The sequence below is a fragment of the Maylandia zebra genome, linkage group LG14, assembly GCF_041146795.1.
Source record: "Maylandia zebra isolate NMK-2024a linkage group LG14, Mzebra_GT3a, whole genome shotgun sequence".
Classification (NCBI taxonomy): domain Eukaryota; kingdom Metazoa; phylum Chordata; class Actinopteri; order Cichliformes; family Cichlidae; genus Maylandia; species Maylandia zebra.
Window position 1 is genome coordinate 11,688,922 of NC_135180.1, and position 16,674 is coordinate 11,705,595.

Sequence of the window (16,674 nt, forward strand, 5' to 3'; positions counted from 1 at the left end):
CTGTATGTGCTTTAATCGCTTACATGCGAGTATATTCCCTTCAAAGGTAACCAAAGCGTTTACTTTGAAGATTTGTTGTACGCTGAGAATGGGCTTGCAGTTGTACTCCGAGTGGAAAATCCCTACCTGCGCGTTAATAGTACAACAGAAACGTAATCGTAAAAAACTTTCCCCAGGCTATTTTCTGAAATAAAGAGAACACAAGCACTTTCGCCATAGTAACAGCGGTAAACTATGCAGCCAATGCAAGTGGGTCGTTCCTAATATTTGGTGCCACCTGTGAAGCCCACCCGTGACAGAATATAGTGTATTTGTGGAAAAGTTATTTCTGCAAGCTTGTCTTACACTATTAACCCCTTTCTATCATATACATCAATTATACGCTACCCAAACCGTTAATTTCTGTAAAATATTCAGTGTTTTCTTTTTTAATTATTTATTTCTAGTAGGAGTAGTGCTTGTTTGGCTTCTGAAGTGGGAGATGCCAAAGTTTGAAAACCACCGAGCTAGTGAGCTATTCAGCTTCAGCTGTCAGAGATCTGTAAACTCCAAATAACCACATAATCAGCCATCTATGCCTTAATCAAGGTCTCTGGACTAAAATGTTAATCAAGACCTGCACAGAAATGAGAAGGAGAAGGATTTGCTGGTTTCTGTTCTCTTTTGTCTCTTCATGTTATAGTTCTCTGAAGCCAGCCCCTTTCCTGCAGGAAATTTTATATTCCTGTTCATGAGATCACTGCTTCCCGTATTTCAGTTTTGCGTGTGTGTGCTTGTGCCTGCATGTGTGGGTAAGTGTTCACTTCCTTCATCTCTGACCGGATTGGAACAACAGCAGGAGAAAGGAAATACAACATAATTACTGAGTAAAAGAAAGTGAAATACCGTGAGCCCACTCTGATTTCCAGAAAGTGTGGCAGCATTTAAGAATCAGCCGTAAAATGTAAGCACAAACTCTCTTAGGGGAAGTGATGAACGGCAGACAAAAACACCGTTAAACACATCTTTACAGTCAGACATGTATACCTATCTCCTCGGTGTCATCAGCTTCGTCTATGTCTTCCATTCTGGTAAGTGATCTCCTTTTGAAACTCTGACCAAAGTTCTCATTACATAAAAGAAAGTCTCTCTTCTTGCCTTAAGTTTTGTTTTTTTTGTTGTTTTTTTCTGGGGGGGGGGGGGGGGGGGGGGTTGTTTTGTTAAAGCACTCGTGTGAACTCTCCATCTTCAGTATTCTATAATAAGATGCCATTTGCCATGTGTTTGCCTTAAAAGCTGTGGTAATCACGGTCATGCCAAAGCGCACTGCGTGCGTCTAGTTCTTTGACATGTTTGTTAAGCTCCGTGCCTTTTAAATGTGGCCGCCATATGCGTATTTTATTCTGAATGACGTGTGTTTCACTGCATATGGAAATTAGCAGATGTACCAAGTTAAACAAAAACATGTGCGTGTGTGTTTATGTTCGCTGATTATTAATGTGTTTTAGTGGTTATAATCTAACCAGATTGGGACAAAGGAGCACCAAACTGCACGAGTTTCCTTGGCTACACATTCATGTTCCGCTACAGTGACTTAAATCTAAATTCCTTCTTTTAGGTCTCTGTGCTGAAGAATGCCAGCTTAGTATTTTGGCAAAACGCGAGATGTATTATGTGCCAGAAGGGGGCATCTTGTCATTGTCCTGTGTAGTTCAGCACTGTGGAAACAACTGGACCGGTGCCTGGATGTGGGAAAATTCAACATATGATGTTAGGAAGCCTGTGAAGGAAAGCGAGAGACACCATTTGACCAACAAGACAATTTCAGCCAGTCAGACAAAGCTATTCTTAAACATCCAGAGTGTCAACCAGTCGGATGAAGGTTCCTATGGATGCATGGTTGTTTGGGATATAGGTATAAATGAAAATGGACATCACACGCACGTGAACATTACTGCAGGTACAGAGAATGACATATAATGAAGTGCATCACAGTGCATCTGCATTTTGGCCAGCAGGTCTTACTGCTTGTCATGTATCCTCCTCATCATATAGCTCTCGTCACAGGTCCCTCTCCAAGGAAACTCCTGCACAGGGTTTTGATCTGTGCTTGTGCATTACTCTGCCTTCCCATCATCCTGGAATTGGCTCGCTGTCTGAGCTCAGAGGTCAAACCACAGCCACTTCCCAGGGCAGAGGTCATATATGAAGTTCCATATGCAGCCCAACAAACCATCTCGGCTCCACAACCTCCACCTCGATGCCCGGTACCACAGAAATGCAAAACACCCCCTCCCAAAGGTATATCCTGTGTGTTTCCTTTTGTTAACCTGTTATGAGGCAATACTCAGAACGGCAATTTTTACCATGCTGTCTTTTCTTCTTTTTTTTGTTTTTTGCAGTTCCACCTAAAGTCAAGAGGAAGCCAGAAGTAAGTGAACGTACTGTTTCAATACAGTCCCTGAACATTGGGAACTCACTGACAGGCTTGCATCTCCTAAACTGTGCCCCCCCCCCCTTACTTTTCACAATGCTACAGGTGATGTATGCAGTGATTTCAGAAGGTGCACTGAAGCAGCAGGGAGCCACGAGACAGCCTGCCCATTCTGCAACTGTCTACTCATCCCTGAGATTTGACAACCACTAATGGAGTTATGCATTATTTTTATGAATTAAATCATAAAGTTATATCCTTTCATATATATGTCTTTACGAAACACTGAACGTGGTAGCTGCCACTTCTCGTGTTTTTTTGTTTTTGTTTTGATGCAAACTGCATCTTTGATACAAGCTTGATACTCTGCATTTCGTGAAGTCTTTAAAGTGACAGTTTACCACAGAATCAAACACAAGTTTTTCCCTCTGGCCCATATTTGCTATTTTTCCATCTAGACTTTTTTGTGGGGGGAGGGTGTGAGGTGCTAGTTACAGATGAATCTCCCTGTACTGAGCAGTTTCATGTAGGAACTACTCTTCCTGCCAAATTACAACCGCCAGCCACATCACCTGACCGAAACAAGCCAGCAGCTAGCTAGTAACACAGGACAGGAGGAGAGAGGGAAACGCCTGTGCTTATTATCTCCTACCATACTGTCATACTGAGCAGGAGCCTCTCACCACAGATGCAGCTTCCTTCTAAAAAACCAAAACACATGTATAGTCCTGTAAGGTTTTCTCGGGACTCTGTGCAGTCCTATGAAAAACTAAGACCTTTGCTGCTTCCATAGGAATTAAAAGAGTAAGTAGCAGCCAGGTGCAGTTGATCAAATGCATCTGATAAACTGATGACCAGGTGTGAACGCCTCGATGAGAGCCGAGGTTTGGGCAGTTTGGAGATCTGGAGCATTCAGGTGTGTGTGAACACTTTGCCAAGGAGGGAAGACATCAGCAATGTTCTTAAAGAAGCAATTGCTGCTGCCGGGAAGATCTACATAACAGAATCAGCGGGTTGGGTTAGATGTGGATAAAAATGAACAAAAACAGATGAGCATGGCTTTTTTGGATGTTTTAAGACAAGAAAACGTATTCTCTCTAAAAAGAACATAGCAGCACGACTTAGGTTTATGAAATTGCATCTGAATAAATCTGAGGACTTCTGGAACAATGTTCTTTGGACAGATGAGACCAAAGTGCAGCTGTTTGGCTGTAATGTACCGCACCATGTTTAGGAAAGACCAAACACAGCATATCAGCACAAACACCTCATACTAGCTCAAGCACGGTGGTGGAGGGGTGATGTTTTTGGCTTGTTTTGCAGATACAGGACCTGGGAACCTTGGAGTCAGTAAGTCAACTCTCCTGAATACCAAAATATTGTAGAGTCAAATGTGAGGACATCAATATGACAGCTAAAGTTGTGCTGCACCTGGGTCATGCAGCAGGACAATAATTCCAAGCAAAGCAGCAAATCTACAACAGAACAGCTGAGAAAGAGAAAAATTGATGTGTTGCAACGACCTGGTCAAAGTCCAGACCTCAACCCGACTGATATGCTGCGACGGGATCTTAAGAGAGCTGTGCATAAACAAACCTCAATGAACTGAAGAAACATTGTAAAGAAGAGTGGGCCACAATTCATCCAAAAGGATGTAAGAGACTAAAAACAGCTGCTAAAGTTTATTTTGGAAGCTATTTAATAACAGTGTGGACTTACTTTTCCACAGGACTGTATGGAACTACTTTAGGTAGGAACCAGAAAAAGAGCCACTTTAAAAAAGGATCACTTTCATGTAATGTTACATATATTAAGGAGATACTGCATCGCCCAGCTGTACCACCCTGAGGCGCTACAGTAAGCAGACTCTGCTCTGTGAGACGATTTCACAGATCTTCTGGTTTGTATTGTTAAAAATGTGACCACATTAACTGCTGTCAGAATAATGTGATGGCGCTGCAGTTTCAACAAAATGTGAAACAAACTTCCCTCACATGTTCAAATATATTACACATTAAAGTATAGACAAGAAAAGCACCCGTGTGGAGAGATTGCATTAAAAAACACAAAACAACAGAAAACCTGAAACAACACAAATATGACACAAAATACAACATTTTATTTTAGAATAAATTCTCAATGGCACATTACATAACCAAATATACATATACATGTTTAGACATCTTTTAACTTAATACATTTCCTTTAATCATTTCACCATTAATTAGCGTACTCTGCAGTAACAATTTTTACATGACATCGATGCAAAAAAAGTTTAATAACTTAAGCGTATTAACAAAGGAAAGGCTGCAGGGCTTTTTTTTTTTAGGCGACACCTGCTACAAACTATATGACATCTGAACTTCCCCAGAGGATTTCTATCCCTGCTTCCCTTACTCGAGGTAATCACCGACCGAGGGCAGCGTGTGTTTGGCAACACGCCTGCCTCTAGTCTTGATAAATTAGAAAGGTACTACTCAAGTTAGAACAGCTTCCTGGCAAGTTAAAAGGTGACCTACATGTAAATCACAGAGGGCGTTTGTAATTTGGGTGAAACTAGCTATTAAACCTTTTACACTCTTAGGCCAGCCTAAACTACAGGAACTGTTCCCTACACAGTAAGATTACACCGACATTAACACACACCAGCTTGATTGTTTTTGGTCACACTGGAAGCGAATGTGTGTGTTTTTATGCTTCTTTTCCAGGCTAATGTCAGTTGAAGATTAGACCCGTGGTCCTTCTGTGCCTGCGAGCACCAACTTTGCAGTTTTTACTTATATTTTTGCAACAGCTAAGTCCTTTTTTTAAAGGCTCATAGTTTACATTCAAAGTGTTTTTTGTAACTTCATAGGTGGTTCGTTATAACCTGAACTTCATATTTTTCAAGTCATCCTCATCAGCTCACATCCTGGGAAAAACCCTGGAGATGTCCTAAAGAGCTGCCGTACGTACACGCCGATACACCGAGCTAGCGAGTTTCAATGGGAGGTATCAGAAGGTGAAATGTTTTCACTGAGTGCAACATCTATTTTGAGCAAATGTGGGTGTAGCTCGGCTACCCACAACTGTGCTGTAACCAGATCCCCGTCCTCTCACATAGTGAGACGCACAGAGACGAGACGGAGGCTGAGAAAGAACGTGTCAGCGGCGAAAAGGGCTTTTTCTATGTGTGTGATAGATTGTAAGGCGCAGCTTTGGCTAAAAGAAGCTTGTGGCAAAATGTGTTGGCAGTGCCCCTCCCCACCCCGCCCCCCACCCTGCTCTTGAGTTCAAGTCTATGAAGTTGCCCCTACGGATACAGAAATGCTGTCCTAGGAGGAGACACGTCACGTTTATAGTGCAGTAGACACAATGCAGCAGCTAGCGGGATTGCAAAAAGCCTCGGCGAAATCAAAACTTGTTCTCTGAAAAAAGCATTTACATTATGCAAAGAACAAGCTCAGAGAGCACAGTGGAGAAGACTCCAAGCCGCGGCGCCTCCGAGGTCTTGCTACTGCGAGTCTTCTGTGCGCAGTTTTCGTCTGTTCAAGGGCGAAGGCAAATACATCCTGATGGCTAATGATTTCGTTTTTTCTTCCTCCACTGGGCACTCAACAGTCAGTGAGATAAAGGTTAACAGTTCGGCCATAAACTCGTATCACAATTCTTCTAGGAGGTCATCGTGTTTCTCTCTATCAAACAAGACGCTTGAGGAAAAAAAGCCGAGCTCGGCTTGAACTCACAGTATCACAGCCACGCCAAAGACCCTCATGAAAGGTGGATGAGCAACGGTGCAGCGAGCATCGACTAATCTGTAGCTAAAGACTGGTTAGAAACAAAAGCCAAAATGTCAGCTGCTTCTCCTCCCTATATACTCACAGTAGTTTCAGTTAGATTCTAGTGTGCGGGGGACTCGGTAACCTTCTCAGGTTATCCTTGGCATTGGGAAGTAGTTCTACAGTGATTTTGTGGTTGTTGTTGTGACTTTTTTATTTTGTTGTCGTTGTTTTATTTTTTTGCAGCTCTGTCAGCAGGCGCTGTCCCTTCATTGTGCAAGGTTGGGGTTTTTCCGTTCCACTCAAAGCTACTCAGACTGAAAGAGAAAAGAGGGAACAAAAAAAAACAAAAGAGGAGAGAGCGTTCAGCACACGTCTTTCAGTCCGGGTTTATTACCCAACATCAGCTTGAGTGTTTCAGTCACATTACAGAGTTCCAGAGATAATGAGATGTCTATAAGATAGACAAAGTGTTAAAAAACAGACAGACACACACACACCAGGGGACTTTTTGGCATCGCTGCCAGCGTTCTGCCATAATTATCTTAATTTCAATGTCGAACTTTCTCTCTTTAAAAGTTTTATGGAGCTTCTGTCTCAAAAAGTTGGAAATATCCTACTGAAAAACCTTAACAAGGCAGTGTTCAAGTATCAGACTTACAGTCGTGGATGAGTGGCTCATTTTGTCAAAGCGGAACTTCAAGTTTGACCTCGGTGAAGTCTTAGTTTTTCCATCTGTGGAAGGAAAAAAAGGGAGGAGACGGAAAGGAAACAAAGGAAATGCTCATTAGAAAATGAACTCATCCACCTCTGGCGTATCATTCTGTTCAAACTGGACTAAAAGCTAGTCCACAAATGCGTCGTGAATTTAGGCTTACCTGTTGGACTGCGGCACATGATGACAGGGGTGCAGGACCCTTGGCTTTCTATGTTGAGTGCGGGGCTGAAGGCAGAGGAAGAAGCTATGGGTGGATGGCTGGCCTGAGGGAAGGAGAGAAAGCGGGAGGACGAAAGTTAAATATGGACACAGACGTACGGGGGTGGGGGGCTAAAAGAGGTTCTCTGAAACGAGGGAGCAGAATTTTGCTGAAGTTGAATTTAACTTGGCCCTCAGCAAAGTGGGAAACATTGCAAGGAGTTGGGTAGAGCTGGCTTGGAGGGAGAAATGATCATAAAATGGGTTAGATTAAAATAGGTGATGTAGTGTCTTAAGTTTATTTCTAACTCAATATTTTGATTCCCGCATTCTACTAGAGTCAATCTGCATTCTTCATAGTTAAAAATAGTTTTGCTAGCTAACACAGACAACAATTCACACCTTCAGTCAGTTTAGAATCATCAACCTAACCCCAGTAGCTACACGCTTTTGGGTGGAGTAGTTGGAGAGAACCCACACAGACGCAAGAAAAACACAAACTGAGGTGAGCACGACTCTCGCAGACATCATAAACACACCAAAGCAGAAAAAAATGCTTTAGAGAGACAGTGCATAGGTTAACATGGTAAATGGACTTGTTCTTATATAGCGCTTTTCTATTCTATCTGAGCACTCAGAGCGCTTTCAAAGTAGATTAGCATAATAGCTCTCCTAGAAGTTTTTTAGGGGTAAAGGTTTTGAAATATATATATATCTATATCTATATATATATCTATATCTATATATATCTATATCTATATATATTAGAGATGGCACGATACCACTTTTTTATGTCCGATACCGATACCGATATCATAAATTTGGATATCTGCCGATACCGATATGAATCCGATATAGTGTTTTTTAATCAACAAAACTGTTTTTTAAATATCTTGCTGCATTTTGTATAAGTTCATACTCAAGTTTAAAACAACAACTACACTAAAGCTATTCTTGTCATGGTCCGCGGCCCGGCGTCCGGGGTGCTGCTGGGATGTCCACGCCCACGAGCGTGGCTGCTAACCCCACACCTGCATCCCATCCCAGGCGATCACCAGGTGGACTATTTAATCCTGCCCTACCTGCTGCTCCACGCCAGTCCGTAGTTGCCTCTCAGCGGTAACGTACGCCTGCGGAAAAGAACTCGTATGACAAACTCTCCATCGGACCTAACACTGTTTTTTTCCCTGTGTACCCAGATCACAACTCGGCGTGTTTTTGTTTTCGAGCCACCTGCCTGTCCACCTGTCCACCTGTCCGCCTGAGATTTGGTTCACATTCAGCTTCGCCGTCTCGACCCCTTTTGGAGCTCCACCCCCCTCTGGTTCACTCGGCCCGGCTATCACCGTGAGACGCACACTCCACCTTCCCTCGTATGCTGCCTTTTTTCCGCACCCCAGTAATCTGTCTCTCTTTTTGTTTTACAGCCTCTCACAGCCCCGCTCTCGGCGTTCCCTGTGCGGTCCCTCGGTTTCTTCTGGTTTCATACGTTGTTTTTCTGGCTACCCTCACGGGACACCTTTAGTTGCAATAAAAATTACTTTCTTTATTCGCTCCTACCCTAGTGTGTGTGTTCTGCTACTGGGTCCTGCCTGCGCTCGGAACTTCGGTTCATGACAATTCTGTTATACCTGTATCCAAAAAAAATATTTCATAGTTCAGCAATACTGATCAATCTAATAAACTTAAACCTACACCATCCTCCCTATTCTGGTATTTTAAAGAGTACTTAGCATATATATTAAGCAACCTAACTAATAGGGTTCCAACTCCCAGCAACAACAAAAATAAATAAATAAATAAAAAATAGGGAACCACCCCTCACGCTCCACCTCATGATGCTTAATCGACGTAATCAACCTTAATTTGATGCAGTGTGGAAAAAAAAATGCACAGAAATCAATTATTTTTCAAGAAATATTAAATAGATTCAACATCTTTCTTCAACAAAATTGCAGACTGCACAGATGGTACCTTCACAAAGGAAAAAGTACTATAGCTTACTAGGGTATATATATATATATATATATATATTAGACTTAATAGTTACTATATACAGTAATGGACTTCTATTCATTTTGCATCAAATTAAAACTTTGGCTGTCAGATAATTATTTATTAAAAGCTAGACATTTTAAATGAGAATAAGAAAGAAAAGTATGTCTTTGTGCCCCCTTTTCCCTGTTCATGCCCTATCGGCCCCCCTGGCTAAACTTTGCTAGATCCGCCCCTGCACAGTTACCAGCCGTCAGCTACGTAGAAAAAGATCCTCGAGTAGAAAGTAATATTAAATAAATTCTAACAACAGCTTATAGAGCTTAAACGTGCTGCTGTTGTTCAGCCGCTGGTTTCCTCTTTCTGGTGCAAAGTGGGCCAAAAGCAAACAAGAGAGACGTACTCCCGACAGAAAAGCCGATCAGCTGATCGTTAAGCAGTTTCATGATTGAAGTAGCAGCAAGAAGAGGCAGTCGTTTGTTAAGCTTAACACAGGAATGCTTTACAAACATTCAGAGATGGACTTACACACTTGCTTTACTTCTCTCGGGGATAACTTTGTCGGAGATGAAATGCCGGGTTGCTAGCGAAGCTCCACATGCTATCCAGACCACTGACAGGTCCCGCATGCCACAGCCGCTCTATCACGTGATGCATACTGCTCCGACGTGCTAACGTTCTGAGGCGAGTTACGGCGTGTTGCAAGTTTTGTGAGGTGCTTTCGTGATATTTAATGGATCGGATTACATTTTTTATTTTTCTCCGATATCCGATCCAGTAATTTAGGTCAGTATCGGACCGATACCGATACGTAATATCGGATCGGTCCACCTCTAATATATATATCTATATATATATATATACACTCAACAAAAATATAAACGCAACACCTTTGTTACTGCTCCCATTCCCCATGGGATGGACGTAGAGACCTAAAATTCATTCCAGATACACAATATAACCATCCCTCCCAAACAGTGGTCACAAATCAGTCCAAATGTGTGGTAGTGGGCACATCTGCCATATTGAGATAATCCATCCCACCTCACAGGTGTGCCACATCAGGATGCTGATCTGACATCATGAGTAGTGCACAGGTGTACCTCAGACTGCCCACAACAAAAGGCCACCCTGGAATGTGCAGTTTTTTGCGCTATTGGGGGTCTGGGGACCCAGAACCGGTCAGTATCTGGTGTGACCACCATTTGCCTCATGCAGTGCAACACATCGTCGCATGGAGTCTATCAGATTGTCAATTGTGGCCTGTGGAATGTTGGTCCACTCCACTTCAATGGCTGTGCGAGGTTGTTGGATATTCGTGGGAACTGGTACACGCTGTCGTATACGCCGGTCAAGCACATCCCGAACATGCTCAATGGGTGACATGTCCGGTGAGTATGCTGGCCATGCAAGAACTGGGACATTCTCAGCTGCCATCTGCCCTGAACAATGTGAACCATGATTCATCCGTGAAGCGCACACCTCTCCAACGTGCCAGACGCCATCGAATGTGAGCATTTGCCCACACAAGTCTGTTACGGCGACGAGCTGGAGTCAGGTCAAGACCCCGATGAGGACGACGAGCATGCAGTTGAGCGTCCCTGAGACGGTTTCTGACAGTTTGTGCAGAAATTGTTTGGTTGTGCAAACCAATTGTTCCAGCAGCTGTCTGGGTGGCTGGTCTCAGACGATCTTGGAGGTGAACCTGCTGGATGTGGAGGTCCTGGGCTGGTGTGGTTACACGAGGTCTGCGGTTGTGAGGCCGGTTGGATGTGCTGCCATATTCTCTGAAACGCCTGTGGAGACGGCTTATGGTTGAGAAATGAACATTCAATGCACAGGCGACAGATCTGGTTGACATTCCTGCTGTCAGCATGCCAATTGCACGCTCCCTCAATGCATGTGGCATCTGTGGCATTTTGCTGTGAGACAAAACTGCACATTCCAGGGTGGCCTTTTGTTGTGGGCAGTCTGAGGTACACCTGTGCACTACTCATGATGTCAGATCAGCATCCTGATGTGGCACACCTGTGAGGTGGGATGGATTATCTCAATATAGCAGATGTGCCCACTACCACACATTTGGACTGATTTGTGACCACTGTTTGGGAGGGATGATTATATTGTGTATCTGGAATGAATTTTAGGTCTCTATGTCCATCCCATGGGGAATGGGAGCAGTAACAAAGGTGTTGCGTTTATATTTTTGTTGAGTGTATATGTATGTGTGCGTGTGTGTGTGTGCTAGCTAGCTAGTATGCTAGCTAACGAGCTAAATGTAGCATAAAGACTCTACAAATGCTAATTCACATAGTTCCAAAGGTTGTAAAAACTAATGGACTTAAAAAAGTAAAATAACAAAAAAACAAGAACTGAGCCCTACAAACTTTACAAATAGTTTTAATCTGCTGCTTCAAGTCTCTCTATTAGCTAATAAAGACTGCGTTTTTCTTCCCATCCAGCCTATCAGATTCTCCCTTGTGATGCCCGCTGGTGTACTTTACTGCTGCATCAGGCACTTAACGATTACTTTAACAGTTTTCTCTGGCATTTAAGCCGTGTCTCTATCTCTCTCTGAGAGTTTCTACTGCGTAGGGATCATCTGTGCAAGCTGATCTCCTGCCAAACACTGAGGAACAATCTCACAGCGTTTCTCAGGTAACATAAAATAACACCTTGAAGCGGTTTTATCTGATACAAGGCGATCAAGTAGAGCTGCAATCATCATAATTGACATGCGCTTACTACGAAGCAGTTCTTAGTAATTATAGACTATTTCATCCACGACACTGACACCACCAACAACTTCAAACCTTTGGTTCTGACTCCGTACAGATACGACAGAATATTAGGGCCACATTAAGAAAAAAAAAAAGTCAAAATTTCGAGATTAAACTTGAAATACTATTTTGAGATGATGTCGTAGGCTGCTATTCTTCCTCTGCCTTGTGTAGATGACTTAGCAAAACAACTTGATCAGCTGTCTTATTGTGTCTTGTGCTTCAACATGCATCCTCTTTGCTGCACGAGGGTGTAACCATCTGTATGTTTGTATTTGTCCATTGCCACCTAATGCATCTTGCACAAATCCGACCAACTCTTCCAAGTTTGTGCGATTTTTCCTTCAGACCAGATGCAGCTTTCTGCACCATCTCTTCAATGTTCTTATACTTTAAAAATGTAACTCTCAACAGCACAACACATTTTCTTTCGTTCGTTCGTTTCAAATGAATGAATAAAAGTTTGGGCTCACCATCTCCAGTTCTTCCAGAGCTTCTGTTTCTCCCGCGGTGCTGCTGAAGCTGCTGGTGCTGGAAGAAGAACGAGAAATGTTCTGCCTGCCGCCGCCGCACTCCTTCAGCTTGACAAATGGCCTGTTGAGGAGAACACAGAGGCGCAACCATGAGTAAAATTTGTACTGACGTGAAAAAGCAAACATTAAGCAGTAATGTTAAAGTATTAAAGTATTCTTTAGATAAAATCAGCTTGGGTCTCACCTTTCTTTGTTGGGACAGATCTCAGGTGAGCTCGGATTGGATGACGTCTCTGATTTCACGTCCTGGGACAGCAGGCAGCTCTCTGCAAACTTTTGGTCGCTGCATACAAAAAGCAAATCCGTAAGTCAAAAGGTAGCTGTTTAAAAAGACTGTAACTTCTGAATGCAGGGACCTTTAACCTACCCACGCGTGTGTTTGTCTGAAGAAGTTTCTGTGCTGGAGTGGAGACGGGGGAAGAGACCCGAGCGCCGTTTCACAGGGCTCTTCAGGGGAGACTTGGCTGACAGTACAGGAGGCTGCGGATAACAGAATAAAGAATTTGGCTTCTCTTAGTATTGCAGCACTTTAAAAATGTTCCCCAAAAATCCTCCAACATTAAATATGGATGAGTAAATGAACAAGAACCAAAGCTTTTAGCTCAAGTCACATCTTGCTGAAGTGAACTCACAGTGAAGGTGCTCTTTGTGCATTCGCTGGTGCTCTGCGGCAGACCTCCACCACTGAGGCTGGCTGGAACACCACCTCCTACACCGGGGCTTCTGTGACGGTGAGACCCTACCATAGTCTCCATGGAGTGGCTTCTGACCCGCATGGCTCTCTGGAGAAGCAGGAGAAAAGAGAGATGAGCTCATGATGAGGGAGAGGAGGAGGTTAAGGAGTAGAAGCAAGTAATGGAAATTGTGTGAAATAATGAAGTTGGGGGGAGGCAGTGTCAAGAAGGTGACCACAAGGGGGCGCAGTTGTCCAAGAAGAAGAGAAAGTGAGTTAGAGAAGAAAGAGTACTGTAACTGTGTTACACTCATTATTTATATCATTGGTTCATTGATGTAAAAGGAGTTTATGATAACTTCCGGTCGGTAACATTCAAATCAAATGTCGATACTTTTCCCACCTTTGCTATCTGCCTCAGCTATGACCAGCTCAAATTCACACACACACAAACAACATCATATGAGATCGTCTTTATTTATCATCATATAATTCCCCCACGTGCATTTACAGTGACACAGAAAGGTAATACACAGCAACCGCCACGACAGCAACAATAAGAGCGCCCCCTGGGACCGACTGCACAAACTGCAAAGCCGCCGTCCACAACGCCTGCGAAGAGCGATAGAATCAAATGATTACATTGGTTACACATTTTCGTGGCGACAAACAGAGACACACATTCAAGACGGTCCTTTTAAAGACACTCCAGCCTTCAGTGAGCACGTGCAATGGCGGTGTGATGGGCTAGAGAGATTTAGGTGGCTGGTGAGAGGAAGCAGAGGAGAAATTCATAAAGAGAAAGGCACAGTCTCATACAGATTTAGCGCCGCAGCGTTTTGCATGTTCACATGCTCACACTGAATACACACACACACACACACGCACACACACTGTGAGTATAAGGTCAAAATTCTCGAGCACTGAGAAATCCAGGAGCGTCTGTGATAACAATGGTTTAACGCCTCAAGTCATCTTGCAGACCTGTGACATTTCGCTGACCTACAGCGAGCAAACCTGGCACTCTTGTGCTGTAATGACGGTGATTAAATAAATGTCACAGAGCTGAGAAAGGATTGAACGATGTACTTTTTGTCTAGGCTCATGTTCACCTTGAAGGACTCCAGCAGGCCTCCGTGTCCCCCGTTCTCAAGCTTGTCCTCCTCTCCAACCTGGCCCAGACCAAGCGCGCTTTGACTCTGTCTGTGCAGCTCGTCGTGGAGATTGTCCAGCAGCGCGGCTCGTGTTCGCCCCTGAAATCGGTTCACACACACACACACACACACACACACACACACACACACACACACACACACACACAAGCAGGAACGCATCGGGAAAATGATTAGGGATGAATCGGCAGAGCGGAACGAAGGCATGCTGCGGTGTTTTGGTGTAGCTGTGCGCGCGTGTGTCACCTCCAGTTTGGCGAATTTGTCAGATTTGTAGCAGGCGTTTTCAGCATTGATCAGCTTTGTCAGCAGGAAGTCTCGAAACTCTGGGCCCTAGAGAGCGACAGAGGCGAGGAGGGAAGTTGATGAGCAACAAGGAATGGGGAGGGTGACAATGAGGAAAGGAAAAGGTGACCTTAACGATATACAGACAACAGTGCCTCAGCTCATTGTGCTGTGGTGATCATGAGCGTAAATGATTTAAAAATCCCATCTGCCTCAAATTCCCCCTTTTCATCCTCTTATTCTGCAGTGAGCAGCTTTATTATCGACTGAATGCTGAAACCAGTGTCTCTAATTTTTTTCTGCATTGGACTTTTGCTTTTGTGACAGAATCCTGAAATAAATCTTTCATCCTTCACTAAGCAATAACTTTGTAGAGATACTGAATACCTGTGACTGTATTTTCTTATTATATTACCTTTGGACATTTTCTCCATGAACAGGAAGTCTACAGCTTCTTACCTACTTTAAGATTGGCATCAATCTCCTAACCAACTCTCTGCTGGAAATCTAAAAAGTGTATTTTCACATGCTGCAGATACCTTTTACTGAAAGGCAATCCGTGCTGCAGGTCAGCGTATCATTTCCTGCCAAAAGCACTACTCTTCTTCTTCATATTGAGTGACTGGCTGCCAGCGAAGGATATCAGTTCATTTCAGTGAACTTTAGCTTTTCGTCAGCACAAGTCATTGGAGTCAAGGTCAAAAAGTTGACTCTGCCTGGTGTGTTTTTGGTAATGTTTGCGTGTGTGTGTGTTATTCTGTCTGTAAACAGCTCAAAAGGTTTTCAAGGAACTCTGATAAAAACTGGGGGTGTAGAGACCTTGAAGTCCACCAAGGTCTACAATGATTTATTGACCAAAAAATGACAAAAAGCCTTAAAACTATTTTTTGTGTGTCCTGCAATGATATAGAAAGTACCGTTTGACCTCTTCTTTATGGTCAAATAAGGTCAAACATTCATAAAATGACTTTTACCTTTAAAACTGTGCTTATATTTGCAAAATACATCCTTTGTTTGTATTAGCAACATTTGGTAAATGATTCTAGTATATGGGGAATTCTAAATATCATTTTTTAAATATAATGTGGCCACATTTGACCTCTGACCTCACATTTCCCTTTGTCTCAAGTGAAAACAAATGACATGCTTAGTTAGAAATATACTGTAGTATAATATTATATATAATATAATAAGCTCTAATTCATTATGACAAGTTATTTGCAAATCGTACCTATTATCCATTATCTACTGCCCTGTGACCCTTATCTGATTTTTACTGCACTCAAACCTCTTAAAAAACAAAGAAAACAAAGTCAATATATAGAAAATATAATATTATTCCCTTAAAAGTAAATACTGCCCAGACAGCGAGCTGCCTTGGTGGCGCTTCTTTTCATACTGAGATCACATCTGCCACTCACCTTCTTGAAGATGGCTGGGTTTGGAAGGGGAGGTCCAAATGAAGGTACATCTTCCCTCGCCGTAACAGACACCTGTCAGCATAAAACAAGTAACAGCCACATGTTACTGTGGCCACCGGCCCACTACAGCACACACGGAAGGAGAGGAAGTATTTTCCTGTTTGTACCTTGTATGTCGTGTGCTCTGTGCAGGGGTTCTCTGCCTGCACCAGGACGTAGGCGTGCAGGAAGTTGGAGGCGATCATGTCCGGAACAAACGGTGTGGGCTCTTCTTGGAAGACTGCGGCGACAATGTCGTTTCCTATGTGCCTTTTTCTTTGGAGCTGAGGAGGAAATAATTACCTCGGGTCACCAGTTTTTGCTATGTGTTTATTTTTGAACACTTTCAAAATAAGAGCTCGGGATATGGCTTCTAGTTCTACACTGCATGAGCCCCTGAATTCAAGAAGGGGTCATATGGTTCTCGGGAGGATTTTAGAGACTTCACATCAAACCCTCAGCGATGGCTTATATAAGAGCAATTTAGTTTTTTATTAGGATGGCAAAGCTCATTGTCACCGAGCACTTTAAGACTACAATGAAGGTTTAAAAAGAAAAGATCTTAACACAAGATTTAATAACTGCCAGTGCAAGGCCCATCAGCCTTATCTCAGTGCTGGATTAGAATGAGAGGAGCGTGCTACATTGATAGCAAGTCCATAAAGTCTTCATGAAAATTCTCCTCTGAA

General features: G+C 43.1%; 2 protein-coding genes across 10 annotated transcripts in view; one reads left to right on the forward strand and one right to left on the reverse strand.

Annotated features, from left to right (window-relative positions):
* Positions 1-722: 722 nt before the first annotated feature.
* On the forward strand, positions 723-4,441 carry si:dkey-52l18.4 (uncharacterized). 3 transcript variants are annotated; one of them, XM_012923508.4, is made up of 6 exons: positions 723-1,070; positions 1,598-1,939; positions 2,035-2,280; positions 2,382-2,410; positions 2,519-2,630; positions 3,737-4,441. In XM_012923508.4, the coding sequence occupies exons 1-5, from the start codon at positions 1,019-1,021 to the stop codon at positions 2,624-2,626; spliced, it is 777 nt and encodes a 258-aa protein (XP_012778962.2). In that variant the 5' UTR covers positions 723-1,018; the 3' UTR covers positions 2,627-2,630; positions 3,737-4,441. The 3 variants fall into 3 exon arrangements, with proteins under 3 accessions (XP_012778962.2, XP_012778961.2, XP_004567057.2); XM_012923507.4 differs by lacking the exon at positions 3,737-4,441 and having other exon boundaries at positions 724-1,070; positions 2,519-2,667; XM_004567000.4 differs by lacking the exon at positions 3,737-4,441 and having other exon boundaries at positions 729-1,070; positions 2,047-2,280; positions 2,519-2,667.
* Positions 4,442-4,510: 69 nt separating this feature from the next.
* Positions 4,511-16,674, reverse strand: part of rap1gap2a (RAP1 GTPase activating protein 2a) — a 98,627-nt gene continuing 86,463 nt past the window's right edge. For 2 of the 7 annotated variants that reach the window (XM_004566993.6, XM_024804962.2), the window contains 11 exons: positions 16,114-16,269; positions 15,947-16,018; positions 14,487-14,573; positions 14,181-14,321; positions 13,028-13,177; positions 12,763-12,875; positions 12,580-12,678; positions 12,336-12,456; positions 7,050-7,152; positions 6,833-6,906; positions 4,511-6,488 (listed from right to left, as the gene is read on the reverse strand). In XM_004566993.6, coding sequence (XP_004567050.4) covers positions 6,480-6,488; positions 6,833-6,906; positions 7,050-7,152; positions 12,336-12,456; positions 12,580-12,678; positions 12,763-12,875; positions 13,028-13,177; positions 14,181-14,321; positions 14,487-14,573; positions 15,947-16,018; positions 16,114-16,269 — 1,125 coding nt within the window. In that variant the 3' untranslated portion in view covers positions 4,511-6,479. Of the gene's footprint in view, positions 6,489-6,832; positions 6,907-7,049; positions 7,153-10,318; positions 10,879-12,335; positions 12,457-12,579; positions 12,679-12,762; positions 12,876-13,027; positions 13,178-14,180; positions 14,322-14,486; positions 14,574-15,946; positions 16,019-16,113; positions 16,270-16,674 lie in introns of those variants that run through there. The other 5 variants (XM_076892200.1, XM_076892201.1, XM_076892203.1 and 2 more) reach the window with 3 other exon arrangements.

Excerpts from the sequence above, each read along its gene's own strand:
- si:dkey-52l18.4 (XM_012923508.4), top strand. The coding sequence starts at position 1,019 with ATGTATACCTATCTCCTCGGTGTCATCAGCTTCGTCTATGTCTTCCAT. Across the intron at positions 1,071-1,597 it reads CGTCTATGTCTTCCATTCTG|GTCTCTGTGCTGAAGAATGC; the intron begins GTAAGTGATCTC and ends TCCTTCTTTTAG. Across the intron at positions 1,940-2,034 it reads GCACGTGAACATTACTGCAG|CTCTCGTCACAGGTCCCTCT; the intron begins GTACAGAGAATG and ends CTCATCATATAG.